Source organism: Lepisosteus oculatus, chromosome 7 (genome assembly GCF_040954835.1).
Source record: "Lepisosteus oculatus isolate fLepOcu1 chromosome 7, fLepOcu1.hap2, whole genome shotgun sequence".
In the NCBI taxonomy this organism is placed as follows: domain Eukaryota; kingdom Metazoa; phylum Chordata; class Actinopteri; order Semionotiformes; family Lepisosteidae; genus Lepisosteus; species Lepisosteus oculatus.
The window spans coordinates 34,926,061-34,940,553 of record NC_090702.1 but is presented as its reverse complement, the minus strand read 5'-3'; the positions used below and the strand labels follow the sequence as shown (position 1 = coordinate 34,940,553).

At 34.3% G+C, this 14,493-nt stretch overlaps 1 protein-coding gene across 2 annotated transcripts in view; it reads left to right on the top strand.

The window, feature by feature from the left end:
• sema3c (sema domain, immunoglobulin domain (Ig), short basic domain, secreted, (semaphorin) 3C) overlaps positions 1-14,493 on the top strand; it is a 68,900-nt gene that overhangs the window by 22,892 nt on the left and 31,515 nt on the right. For both annotated transcript variants that reach the window (XM_006633475.3, XM_069192452.1), the window contains 2 exons: positions 11,860-12,020; positions 13,717-13,779. In XM_006633475.3, coding sequence (XP_006633538.2) covers positions 11,860-12,020; positions 13,717-13,779 — 224 coding nt within the window. The remainder of the gene's footprint in view (positions 1-11,859; positions 12,021-13,716; positions 13,780-14,493) is intronic.

Genomic DNA, 14,493 nt, shown 5'->3' with positions numbered 1-14,493 from the left:
CATTTAATCATAATTTTATTGAGTTCCTCCAAGGTATTTAAATAACTTTGTGCTATATTCCGCATTAAATGATTTTTTTCCAATTTTTAAAAAAATCTATTTAATTGTTCAAATTATGATTTTTACCATTCTGTAGTTCAATTTTTATGGCTCCATTTATTTTATCATTTTTTATTTCTACATGTAATCTTGATTGTAAAAAGAGGTAGTATTGGGGAAAATTACTTTAGAAATATAATCGATTACCATACCTTTATGAGTTATTTGTGTAAGGGATTTACTTTAAAAAAGAAAATTATTTTCAAAAGTAATCACCTACAGCAATCTATGCAGTTGTGTATAATACTCTATAAAATAATATTTGATCTCTTAGAAGCAAAATCTTCAACTAGATACTAATTATAAAATAAATTCCATACAAATTGGAACTCTAATGAATTACATTTGAAAAGTTCAAGAACTGTAGATACAGTAGTTGTATCAGAATGTGAAGGCTGCAAAGGAACAGGTAAAGGTTTATTCCATGCTGAAAGAAAAAGAGACACAAAGTTTCGGCTGTGGAGTCTTCTTCAAGTGTGTTTCAAGACACCATAGCCGAAACGTTGTGTCTCTTTTCTGGGAAATGCTGAAATGTACATTACCTGTACATTTTAAATAAAAATGTTCAAAGCACTTGATAACTTACATTATGAAAATGTCAATTTGCCATTCATATTTTCATATTGTTTGCATTTTCTATCTAGCCGATAGAAAATATTGACTCTTTCGAAGTTTTGGAATGCATTTGTCCCAGACATAGACTATAATGTTTTTCAACCTGATATTCAGTAGTTCAGTTAGACCCAGATCAATGCAATAGAGGGACAAATATGTGAGAGGTTATGTGGCGTAACTCATGTAGCTGAGAGAACATCAGCCAGACCTTCCTCACTTCTGTACGGAAACAGACAGGAAGCTGCTGCAAGTTTATAGATGAGGTGGCGGGAGCGGAGCGAGAGAAATGCGCAAAGGGAAGTCTAACCTTCCTCCTGAACATCTGTTAGAAACTCCAGAGTTTTTACGGAGAAGTATGTTGCTTGCAATGACAGCTTTTTGATTCAGGCTTACAGTATGTCAAACACTGCCAATAAGCTCAGTTGCTTTTAATAAATTCACTACATTTTAAAAATGGGTTTAGTATATGTCGGAATATATACTTACAAATCCCAAGCTTCCTCAAGACTGAGTGGATGGCCGTGAAGATGGTCACGAACAATTAATATGAATGTAAGAATGTATTGCATCTTACAACTACTTAAAACTAAAATTCTTATACTAGTTTGGGATGAACAAGTTTTATATTTTCATGTTGTGCATAAAAATATTTATGAAGCATAGTTACATCACACAATTCAGTATTTCTTACACTTTTCTGCTTCCCCTAGGATTTTAATGATTTCAGTCAAGAAGAATGCAGTCAAACCCATAACTAATTTAGCACATATGGTGAAAGAATCTTGTAACCTCATGACTTTATTTATCATAAGAAAAAAATGATTACTCATATTTCAATGTTGTTTCAAAATGATTTAATAAGTTTAAAATAATATACTAAACATGGATTTGGTCTTTACTGTATAATAACTCATCTATATTCCAAAGTTCAGCAGTCCTTAAAGTAGGGAATATAAAAATATAAAAATTGGAATCTATGTATGCTTCTAACACTGCAAGGATGATATTTAAGACTTATGACTCATTCACCTCAGAGAACAACTTGATTTCCTTCAACAGATATACATTCTTTAAGTAATTTTCTTCCAGGACTTTCTGCTTTTCTGATGTTATCCATTTAATACAAGTGATGAACCTGTGATGGACAAAGTTGTAAAAGACACCACTTAGATCCTTTCTAGAAACATAGAATGTCCCTGAATGAATAATAACATTTTTATTAACTGGAAAAACTTTTTAATTGCATATAATTGTTACTAATAAGGGGAAAGCACTATATTTAGTTGTGATGGTATGGCAAAACAATTGGTATGTTAGCTTGATTGCTGCTCAACCATCTAAAACTGTTATGCCCTTTCATTTTTGTCATTACACTTTCTAGTTCTTTAGTGCACTCTGGCTTCAAAAACATGTTGACATCAAGATGCTTTATTTCTTTTTTTATTTTATTTTCAGCATTTTGTGTAGTTTAGATGTTTTGTTTCTACAAAAAAAGAACATTAAGAAAGAAAGAAATGTAGATAAGAACTTGGCTTTTTGAGTCTACTCCAATTGCGCCATAAGTAACCATGCCAATAATGGTCTCGTGTTTCTTTTCATATTGGCCTCAGACTCTTTTGAATCACTCTCCTACAGCATTCATGGGCAAACATTAAGGCAAAAGTGATTAAACATTATTACCACCACCCTCTTGACTGATTTTAAACCCCATCAGCTTCAACCTCCAGGTTCTATTTAGAAAGAATTTTTAATAAATAGTTGTAACTAGAAAAGAGAAGAAAATTAGCTGAGGTTGTGTTTGTTATTATTACAGGTCATAAAACCCAGAAGTCATTTGGGTAGTCGTGTGAGGTATTAGCTGTTAACTCTGCAACATGAATCACAACACTGCTCCATGATCAGATACTTAACTGTGTGATGCCTTTGAAGCCTTCAGCTCAATTGTTTCCCTTGTGAACATAGATATATCTTTTGCTGACAGAAGTCAGCATGTGCTAGAAGTATAGCTGTCTACAGCAAATAAATACATCCCATTTTAAAAACAAAGTTGACAAAGGTTCTTTAGCTATAATTTCACTCCTCCATTGCAAAAAAAAATTATTTGTAGTGTAGTAATAAAGGAGTGTTTGTTCTGTGTGGGTATATGTTGAATAGGCCTATTATACATTTTCAACTAATAAGGAAAATGTATTCAATTAAGCCCATTTAATTGTTCATTCAATGAACAGTTAAACTGAAGCATTGTGAGCATAATATGAAAGCAAATATCCAGTATTTTATTGTGCAGTGAACTTGATTTAAAGTCAAGAAAACAACAAGTTTGTTTAATGTTAACAGATGAATATCCAAATTGCTGTGTTCTCTTTTGCAAACAATCTCTTAACAAATATGATAATAAACAGTCTGTTGGCATGTGAGACTTGAAGACTAGCTTGCCACCATAATTGTTAAAGCAATTTATTATAAACAGACATCAACATGACATAACTTTCTCCTTTGTTCACCCACAAGGTTCCACCCCTAAGACAAATCAAATGGAGGAAATATCATGGTGTGATGTCTTCAAAGATCTGCACTTCTTTTTCTGCACAAAAAATAAAAGGCATTTCTTAATCTGCTCAGAGTTCATTACAATACCTGTGACATGTGAAAATCCAAGTGACTTGGCTGCACACAAATAAATACCTATTTTGCAAGATGTCAATCACAATATCATGTTTTGTTGTTTAATTAGAGTAAAACAAAATTAGAGATTCATTCACAGATTCATCTGTGAAGCAGGACTGTTCAGCCTGCTTGACTCTTACAGCACTGTAGCATCACAGAGGGGTGGATCAGAGTTTGTTTTTTTTACCTGGACAGGTGAGTCATTGTTGCTTGCCAATAGCTGGATTGCTAATTTTTAAAATATTGTTAAAACAATTCAGAGTAATAATATTTGTGAATATGTATTCAATAGGTAACATATGCACAATAAGATATAGCAGACAACAGCGCACATGACACCCCCACAGGGGTGGAATACCAATCCATCACAGAGCAAACCTCCAGCAATACTAACCTCCATTCATACAGCTGGGTTGACTGGAGCAGTCAGGGTAAAGCACCACACCCAAGGTGCAGTAGCAGTGTCTGAATCAGGGACCTGAATCCACAAGTCACAGCTATTAATCCACAGACTTACCTACTACACTATGAAACCTTGTTTCTGCTTTAAATGTGTGTTTTTAATGTATTTAAAAAACACATTTTCACAGCAAATACATAATCCTTGGATAAGGCCAATAGCAAAGATACGGAGAACGAATCTTTGGAGTTAAGTTTATTATTCCAGCTCAACAAAAGTCTTTTCGGGGTTAAGGATATTACACATGAGCCTGATGAATAAACTGTGAAGGGCACCACCCAGGGTGACTGCACAGCAATTTAAAACAACCTGTCTAAGGGTGGTGACTACAAGTGAATCAGGCATGTTTATCTCTTGACTCAAGTAGCGGCTCCCTAGATACAAAGGTTTTCCTTGGCAGAAGAATTCTGTAAACGGAATCGCAAGTGATAGCTTTAACTGCCATATTTTGTGGAATGCATTGTAGGCCCTGTGCAAAAACCACACGGTGAATTACTGCAACCTGGACACAGCTGTATTTTCACATTTTTTAGTTGCTACAGCTCTGAAATATAATAATTTTGGCCTCCTTCCTGCTAGCATACCACAGATGAATCAAAATGCTCCATATCCAGTATGTCCATGGAACACTTGTTTTACAGTTGAACTGTTTGCGGTTTTAAGATTGTTTTAACATGTAATAATTTCCAACCTGCTGGACTGCTGAGAGTCATGGGGCAGAGGCAGTGGGGAGCCACCACAAGCCCTTTTCCATCCATGGTCAAACAGCAACAGTCAGAAATCCTACCTTATTATATATCTAATCATAAACTGTGAGAATCACCTCAGCCAGAAAAGTATTCGTGCCTCTGAACACAATTCACAGTACAATTCACAGCAGATTGATATACAGTATAGTTCACACATAAAGAAATATTTTATCATATGTCTTTTAAGTGGATTTTTTTTCCAAGTTGAAATGATTTTATTTGTATGTAATATACTAAAATATTTCACTATTTTTTTCAAATTCCACCACAGCTTTAAAGGGTTAGCACCATGGCACCCAGGATAAACTGGACTAATGTGCTGTTGTGTCTTAAAACTGAACTGCCCAACTACGTTAAAGCAGAAGTCCAGTAAGCTCTGCAGTTGTTTACTTTTATTGCATAGAAATCTTTAAAAAATTGTTTCGCGTATCTAAAATATACAATTTATAACTACTGTACATTCCTCAGTGCAAGTACACCATTTTTTATCAGTTTTCACCTTTGCTTATTATAGGACCCGTACTTCACCCTCAGTTAAGTAGAAGATACATCGTGTTTATTTCACAAATATCCACATTTTGTCACGACTATAGTCCCCCCCCTCCTTAAGGGTGCTCCAGCCCTTTCACTAAAGACTTCATTCTCTGCACCTGTTTCCCATTCCCTGCCCACCTTAAAAGCCAGGCGCTGACGCTCTTCCGGGCTCTGCTCTGATTTCCATATCGTGCGAGTCCGGGACCAGGAAGCGCCTGGTCCCGTTAAGGTTTTAACCTCGGTTCCCGTTCCTGTTCCCCGTCCGCCGGTTTCATGCTGAAATGCAGTACTTTCAGCATGCAAGGACACTTGCCTACTGTTGAAATTGCTAGCACTTCATCGTCAGGACCTGTACATTCATACAATGATGACAGTATACACAAAAGACATTTTACATGTCTAATTCCTTGAAACCGCCTTTTATCAAAGTGGTAATGAAATCGAAAAAGCACAAATTACATTCAGGGCAGTAAGTTTTTCTGTTTTACCTTTTATATGTGGCAACCAAACTACTAGCCCACATTACATCCGTCCGTCCACATTACATATAAACATGGGGAGAACATACAAACTCCACGCAGATAGTACTCCAGTTCCAGAATTGAACAAAGGGCCCCAGAGCTGGGAGGCAGCAATGCTAAACATTATGTCAATGTGCTGCCCTCAGGCTATATAGTTATAAAAATCTATCATCATTCTATCCATTAAAATACAGACAGGGAACAATGACAATATTAAATATATTACACTGGTTGACACTTTGATGCTAAGGTTTTTTTATAATCTGAATTTTGGGGAATTATAGAAGCTTGATTTTACACCGTCTGCATTAGCTAGAGGGGAAAAAAGCATTTTCACAAGAAACTCCTGTACTGCCAGGTAATTTGTAAGAGAAGAATAACATGTTAAAACATTATTTATGAACAATAGAACTAAACAGAACTAAAACAGAACTAAACTCAATAATAATCAGGGATGACCAATTCACATTTTCAAACAGCCTAGTAATTTCAATAAGACTAAAACAACAATATTACATCCATAATTAATACTATGCATGTATAAATACTCAAAATTTTAGCACTTATTTGGTTAAATTATACCAAATATATTTTAATAATCATAAATACTTTATTATTATGTAAATGTAATAATGTTTATCACATTGAAGCACAATCTAAAGAGTTTGTTAGGTATTATAAACAATAAATAGTGTCTATCTATAACACATATATTTAACAAATCTAAGGTATAAATATTTCTGTCCCCTCCATTGTTTTGAACTATGTTCTGTACAGTACCAACTGTTGACCTAAAATGGATGACATCTGGCATCCATTTCAAAGAGGCAAAAAAATGTTACAATTATCTACTCTCTTATTTAAGAGGATGATCTGCAATTTCAGATTTATTGTCATTTACTTCAACATATTTATGTGAAGCAGCAGTTGTGATCCTTTTAAACCAAATAAAGAAAAAGGCAACATGTGGGTAACCATCCGTGTGTAAACATATTTGAAGTTTCCCCTTGCCTTCAAAATGAAACAGTATCACATTTCAAACAAGAACTGATTCTAATCATTTCTAAACTTCAAACAGTTGTTTTATTTAACAGTTAGTAGGGAAAATTTATGATGCTTTGGGTTCCAACAATACTTGATTTTAAAGTAAAAAAGAATAGTTAAATTATCACAGTGAAACTTTTAAGACCATGCGAAGACAGCAGTTAGAGTTTGAGATAGAAACCATTTGTTTTTTTTTATAGTATTTTTAAAATAACCAGACTTAGTATGACTAATAGACACACATCATTGCCACATTGATAATATGGGTGATTTACCTGAATTTTTATTAAATTCTAAACTGGTTTAAAGCAAATACTGTATGTGCTGTACTGTATTTGTTAAAAATACTTACATATTAATAATCCTTCATAGAGTACATGTGGGTTTAAATTGTAGTCATTGAATTAAATGTTCTTGTTTTAATTATCAAGAGTGCCACAGGATGCCCAACTGCTTGGCTGAGCAGATCCAAACTCACTGGTAACTGTCCAACAGGGTCACCAAGACCCAAGACCAACTTACAAAAAGCCCTTTTGTAATGGAGCCAGCAGGTCCGTAATCACAGCAGATGCAGAGAATATTATGTTCTCATGCATCACATGCACCACCTTCAGAGCACATTGGCTCCTGCTTTCCTTGTCTTCAGGGGGCACTGCTGCAGCAGCACCAGTGGTAGGAAGACAATGATGAGCTGCTGGAGGCTGTGCATTGGTTAGTTAGTAATTGGTTAGTAATTTTGGCAATGAATGTGAAAACTCTTCTTTTTAGTTTTGAGAACAGGAGTGATAGTTATATTATAAATTTTTGAACTTTGAGTTTTTATTTCCTTATAACATTTTACAATATAAGCATTCTTTACCATTACACTTCAAATGGTATTTTCTGCCACTATGCATGAGTGATCAGTTCAGACACTTTTTTATCATATCAAATGCATTACTTATACATATTTCTATGGATATTCTTACAGAACTTAACATGCAATAAGATGTACAGTACCGTACACTAGCGTGTGAAGCAAACCTAAACATGATTTTTAAAATAATTCTCATTTCTGTTTCAGTTTCTCCAGCATTTCTTTTGTAGCTGTCATATGACAGGCAACAGTGTGTCTTAAAGTTCAGGGTTCTGTAACTGAAAGGCTGTGGGCTCAAATTCAGGATGGTGTACCACTGCTGTACTCTTTAGCAAGGTGCTACACTAAGATTCCTTTAGTAAAAATTCTGACTGCATAAATGTATGCAAATGTAAGTTGCTTTGTTAAAAGCATCAGTCAATTACATTGATAATATAGATGTACATTGTATTTACATGTTGTTAACTTCACAAATACCAAAGGCTAGTCATAGAATTTTCTTTAAAATCTTTTAAAAAACTACAAAAGAATTTATATTTGTATGCAGATATTTTCTTTTAACAACTGCAGTGGAATTCTGGAGAGATTGTTTAAATAAAACATACACAGACGGGGTGTTTAAACCTGGTTAGTCTGCTTTGGTTGACAGAGGATTATTATTAGTGTCACAGTCATGACAGTGTAAGGGTTTGGAGAGTTTCTTATTGTGTTCCCACCTTTGCTATGAATTACTTCATTGAACCATTTATAAAAATCATAATTCCCTGTCTAAAGTAACTAATGAACATAACATACCTTTGAACCTGCGCAATTGTGGCTCTTGAAGATGTGTGTATGCCTGCCAAAAAGCCAATATAATCATCCTTTAGTTACTGTATTCCCCTTAAAAGGAAACTAAAAGTTACAAGTCCATGATGTCCATACCAGTATAGCTGTATTTCAATGCTAAGACAGCAGTAAGTCCAAAGAGAGATTATGCCTCTTTTGTCAGCTACATGGGTTTTTATTGGAATATATAGAGAAAGATTACTGTGACATGTCCTGGGCACAAAAAAAGACAAAGAAGTAGTTATTTTTGGTACATTAGTGTGGAATGAAAAACTCAGCTAATGATTGTGAAAAAAATAAATACATATGGTTCTTTCCAGCATAATTGCTGGACCCATGATTATGATTAACTAAGGTCAGAATGCAAACAGACCCACGGCAAAAAGGACATCTTCATTTCATTAAGAAATATATTAAGGCCCCATATGACTTGTAAACACACTTTAAAGAGTTGAGAAGGTATTTAGTTTTATATTTCCTTCTTTGATTAGCCTATTTTACACAACAATCATGGTTATTTTCAACAGTACACAATAAATTGATATAAATATATATTAAAATTATAGCAGTATCATGAATATTTTTAAAATTCATTTTAAGGGCAAAAGTCATTATCTTAATATTACATTTGGAGGTGCACAACCTAATGTAGATTAAATAAACCAAGTCAATGGCTAAATCAAAACCTGATTACAGAGAAAATTATGAAAATTGCTAACTTTCAACTAATTAATCTATAATTTGATAGGTCACTGAACTGAAGTCTGAATTAAACCTGGTAACCCAAAAGTACAGAGTTTAGAAAAACAAATACAATAACATAACATATAGGGGCAGGCTTTTTGACATTGAGCAAGTACTAAACTGTGCGACCAAACTGGCATTACTCTTAACACCCCAATCTTGTTTGTGTGTTTGTGTTTTATTTTTAATACCAGAGTAATACCAGTCTGGATTCTATGAGAAGTGCATTATTTTTTTTCTTTTCAGATTGAATAGCTGCAATCATGTATTTTCTATTCCTTTTGAGCCTCTGTACAATCACACTTAAATGCATTTCATGAGAGGTGGTGACAGGATGCTTTCATGTCAACTACAGTAGTTAGTTTTTGATCTTGGGCATTAATGCTAAGTTGCCCTTGCTGATTTGTTTTCATCTGCTTGTGATCCTTTTATTTAGCAGGTCTAATGAAGCCTTTGAAATTATACTTATATTTTCACAAAGCAATATGCTGAAATTTTGTGTATTTGTGTATATTATGAATTGTATTAATTAGAATAAAAGTCAGTGACATACATATTTTAATGTAAACTGAATTACAGAATTAAAAATATTGTCTTGGTAAAGAATATGTGATTTATCATTGGGGAGTATGGAGACATCCGTGACACCATCTGAATATGTAAATGAGATTTCTTTGTGTGGAACATTGCAATGTACTAGATCTGTGAAACCTAGCATTTCTATAGAGATGCAACCACAAATATAAGAGACTTTTTGCAGACACTCCAAGAGCAGCATAATAAGATGCTGCTCTTACAGGTCAATGAATCAGGCCCAGGGAAAGCTGTCCTTTCAAAATATCCTCAAGTAGCTCTCCTCTAGATCTGGTTTTGCACTGAATGCCAAGTTTGGCTTTTCATTCGAAAACAGCTTCATTTTTGACTTTTTCATTCAAATGGAAAATATTCTATTGGTCTATTTGGCACTGGTCAGCCACTTGTGGATAATCTTTTTTTCTTTCTATTCAGTACATAACCAGATAGGGATTTAATTGCTCATTTTATCCCAGAAGTTAATGAAATCTATATATGCAATCATCCAAACAGCAAAAGAAACATCAGTTTTGACCTTTAATCTGTTTCATAAAAGTTTTTTTGGTGTTGCTATTACATGTAGGTAGTCACGATGTGTTTAATGATTTAGGAAATCCTCATTTACACTTATCCACAGAAGGTAGCACATAAAGACCTAGATCTAAGTCATTGGCAGTTTGTTCAGTTTCATTTCATCATGCCTTCCAAACACCATTGTGAATAGCTGAGCAGTGAGGTAATTTTTCTAGTTTTCACTGTTCATCCTCTTGAGGATACTCCATCTCAACAATAAAATTGGAGGTGACAGAGCATGCCGTCAATAAAAGTGATTGTCAGATCACACAATGCCTCCCAACCAGGCTGAAAACATTAATTTAGCTTTTAGTTCACAGTTTGAGAAAGATGGTTGACACAGAATAAAGCTACAAAGGTTTGAGTTAGAAAGTGATAATAACTAAAATAGTGTTATTGAATACTTGTATTGTATTTGGGTAGCAGTGTGGAGACATGGAGAAGGCTCTGGATGCACAGACTGCAGGGTCCTGGATGGGATGTTGCAGTTGTTTTCTTGAGCATGAATCACATAGATTACACCAGTAAAGTTCCTAGCTGTATAAATGAATAAATCTCTAGATTGTCATTTAATTCCTTTGGCAAACTTTTTTCAAGGTTGAATCATTTTTTTTTTCAGTCTTTAGGAAATCTATAAAAAATTATACAGACATTTCATTACTGTCTTAAATGGAAATCAATGAATAAGATTACAGTCTCATTTGTTGCTGTATGTATGTCTTTTATTGTTCCTTTCAGTCTCTCTTGATATAGTCCTTTGCTAATGCAAATATGTATTAAATTGCTATGGCAATAATCAGTATGACAGCATACCAATTAAGTGCATTTTTTTAGTGCTTTTCATCCAGAAGAATCCAGAAGTCATATATTTATATAAAAGGGGACCCACTTGGGTAGCCATTAGCTAGCAGCCATTAGGTGCCAGCAGTGTTACTCCACAGCAGCAGGTAGATTCTGTAAGTGAAAAATTGCTTTACAAACTGAATTAAAGTGAAAGTATAGGTAGACAGACTACGCAAGACCACTGTGGAATTTAGTTAAGACACGTCTGCTGTGATGGACTTTATCTTGATGAACAAGATGTTAGTACCTCAAAGTATTGTCTCATCTGAAGGATGATATTACTGATTCAGATCAGTCTCCCCGGTTACCATAGTGGACCAGTATTGATTTAGGAGTTTGTCCAGAAGAAAAAAGCTATCTATTGGTCTAACAACCTACAATATAACTTGCCATGTCAGCCTAGGTTTTCTTAAAGGTCTATTGTCCCAAGACAAACCAGGTCCACTCTTACTCTGAGCTTAAGCTTCTAAAATTTGACAAGACCAGGCTAGGAAGTAGTAAAGCTGTTATTACATGCTGCACCAAGAAGCATTTCAATCTTTTGGATGACCCAGAACACATTCAATTATTTTTATTTGAAGAGGAAAATATAAAATTTAAGATACAGTATATTATTAAGGCATGTTAATATCTGTCTCTGCTGTTTTTGAGATCTGTGGCTTTTATTTTTGAGTACAGATTATGTTTTCTTTTGAAAATGTTGCAACTATAAAGTGTGTACTTCAGCTGAGTTCTGTGTTACTTGTATTTCAGAACTGCAGGCTACACAGTCATTTCAGAGCTTCAGTTTGTCTGAATACCCTATGGATTACAGGATTTTGTTAATGGATGAAGACCAGGATCGTTTATATGTGGGCTGCAAAGATCATATTCTCTCAATGAACATCAATAACATTACTCAGGGGTCTTTAAAAGTATGTACTGTATTATTATAAATTATTCTTATTCTCACTCTTTCCATTTACTTTATAAATCCCTTTTTGAAAATGATGTGCATTGTTTTTTAAAAGCATTATCACTGGAGTTATTATACCCTCCAAATTGTTTCACAACCCCTGATGATATAAGAACATAAAACATAATTTAACAGAAAGATTTACAGATTGGAAAATTGCTTTAAAATCTACAAATGTTATACAGTAATCTTAATAGCATTGCTCAGAACAAAGTCATATTTGTCAAAAAAATATTAATTTAAATTCAGATAATCAAAGAGCCACATTTGCAAACACTCCTGTAATTAGTATTTTGTAAAACCTCCTCTAGCATTGATTACGCTGTCAAGACGCCTCTTCTAGTGTGATATGAGGTACTAGCACTCTTGAGTAGGGATTTTGATAATTCCCTCAGGCTGAGTTTGAATTGCCTTCTTCAGTTTGAATCACAAATTGTGTATTCAATTGAGGTCTGGAGTTTTTAATTTGTAGTTAAGAACATTTATTTTGTGCAAAGTAAACCTTCAACACTTCAACACTTCCTTGTTGATTTGAAAGTCAGTGGAATCTAAGATGTTTAGATGTAGAACAAATCCACAATATTATAGCTCTCTTGCCATATTTCCCAGTTGAAGTGAATTTTTCTCTAAATGAGCTTCACACTTTTTACAACGAATATAACATTGATCACCATGTCATTATAAAGCTCGAGCAATCTCACATTAGACATGGCTCTCCTTTGCAACCCAGTAATGAATGCTTTTTTCATGCTTTAGATGTTGAACAGTATCCTGAGGTTCCTAACTTGTGTTGGAGATCTCCAGCTGTTGTCTCATTGTCGATGGTAGCATAATACACTTGTGTTTTTTTCCTGGCAGAGTTGCCACTATACCACTAGGCTTAAATTACTTAATAAAGGACACTACAGTAGAAAGTGGTAGTTAACTATTCATTTTCTAGTTTTCAGAGACCTCTCTGACCTTAAAGATGCATGCTACTACTGAATATATTCCATGTGTTACCTCCCTTAATACCCCAGGGAAACAAGAAATCTTCAGAGGCCTCTGTTTAGTTCCTGGGACTTTGACTGCACTGTCAAAGATCAACATGTTATTGCATGTTTATTTGTATTGGATTTTATTTAAGGGAATACTTAAAAGGGTGAATAAATGTGGCCATAGTGTTTTCTAGAATTCAAATAATTCTGAGAAATATGACTTCTGTGCAATGCCATTATTTTTTAAGCAAGACACATGATCTCATCTGTAATTCATTCTTTTATTTAATGATTTTGTTCCTGTTTCATATGGGTATCTGGAGAGCACTGTGTCCAGTATGTCAAGTTTAGGGTTTCACCCTTTTTAACAGCACTCCAAAACATACATCACAAGATTACTATGTAGATTTGAACAGACTTCTTTAGTTTTCTCTTTTATTTGGATGGATCTCTCTTTTCTACAAATCCCTACAACCACATTTTTCACTTACATGTATCCATTTAAGAACAATACTTTGTGTACAATATGTTTTCCTTAATTTTACTTTAAACCCTTTATGTTTCAAGAAAGCTTATATATGTTTATGTTAGATCATATAAATAAAATGCTGTTACCTGCCATGACATGACAAAAACTGTCAAATGAGCTGATGAGTTTGTTCCTGCTCCTCTTAACAGGTATTTTGGCCTGCGTCAAGCAGCAAAATCGAAGAGTGTAAAATGGCTGGTAAAGATCCGACGGTAAGAATGAATCTCAGCATTATTGAACTTGCATGGCTTTGACAGATTTATGATGAAAACAGACTATTGCTATGAAAAGCAATAAAATAAACAAACTCTCAAAAAATAGTGGCAGATACTCCAAGCAGAATAAACTGACATACTTACAAGCAAAGACAAAAGATAACTGTTGGACAGAAATATACGAAGGACATGCAAGGCAAACTAAATTCTAAATCTTGCACATACAGTACAGTATATCCATATACATATATACAGTATATTCAAGGTTTCTCAGCTACCAGAAGGAATGATTATGGCATAACTGCAAGAGGGTCCCTTTGAGACAAGGAAGTCAAAGTCCATTGAAAGAAGCAGTTTGTACATAAGTAGTAGTATTTTCAATTTCATCCTACAAAACCCAGTTGTAAATGAGCTTACAAGTTTACCAACACTTAAAGAGATCACGAAAGTCAATATACCAATAAATCACTGTAATTGGGTCCAGTTGCAGAGCCAATCGAAGAGAAGAAGAGAGTTAAACAAAGGTGTGTCATTGCTCGCACTTTATTTTCAATATTTTTGAGTTCCAAGTTTCATTTCATAACAGACAAGACATACAGTATATAAGTGTAGCCTTTGGTACCAGAGGAAGGGGATCACAACATCAAAACTGAAATAAAACAAATGTGGTTATCATTCCTACAGTATTTTACGGTATAGGACTGAAACGTA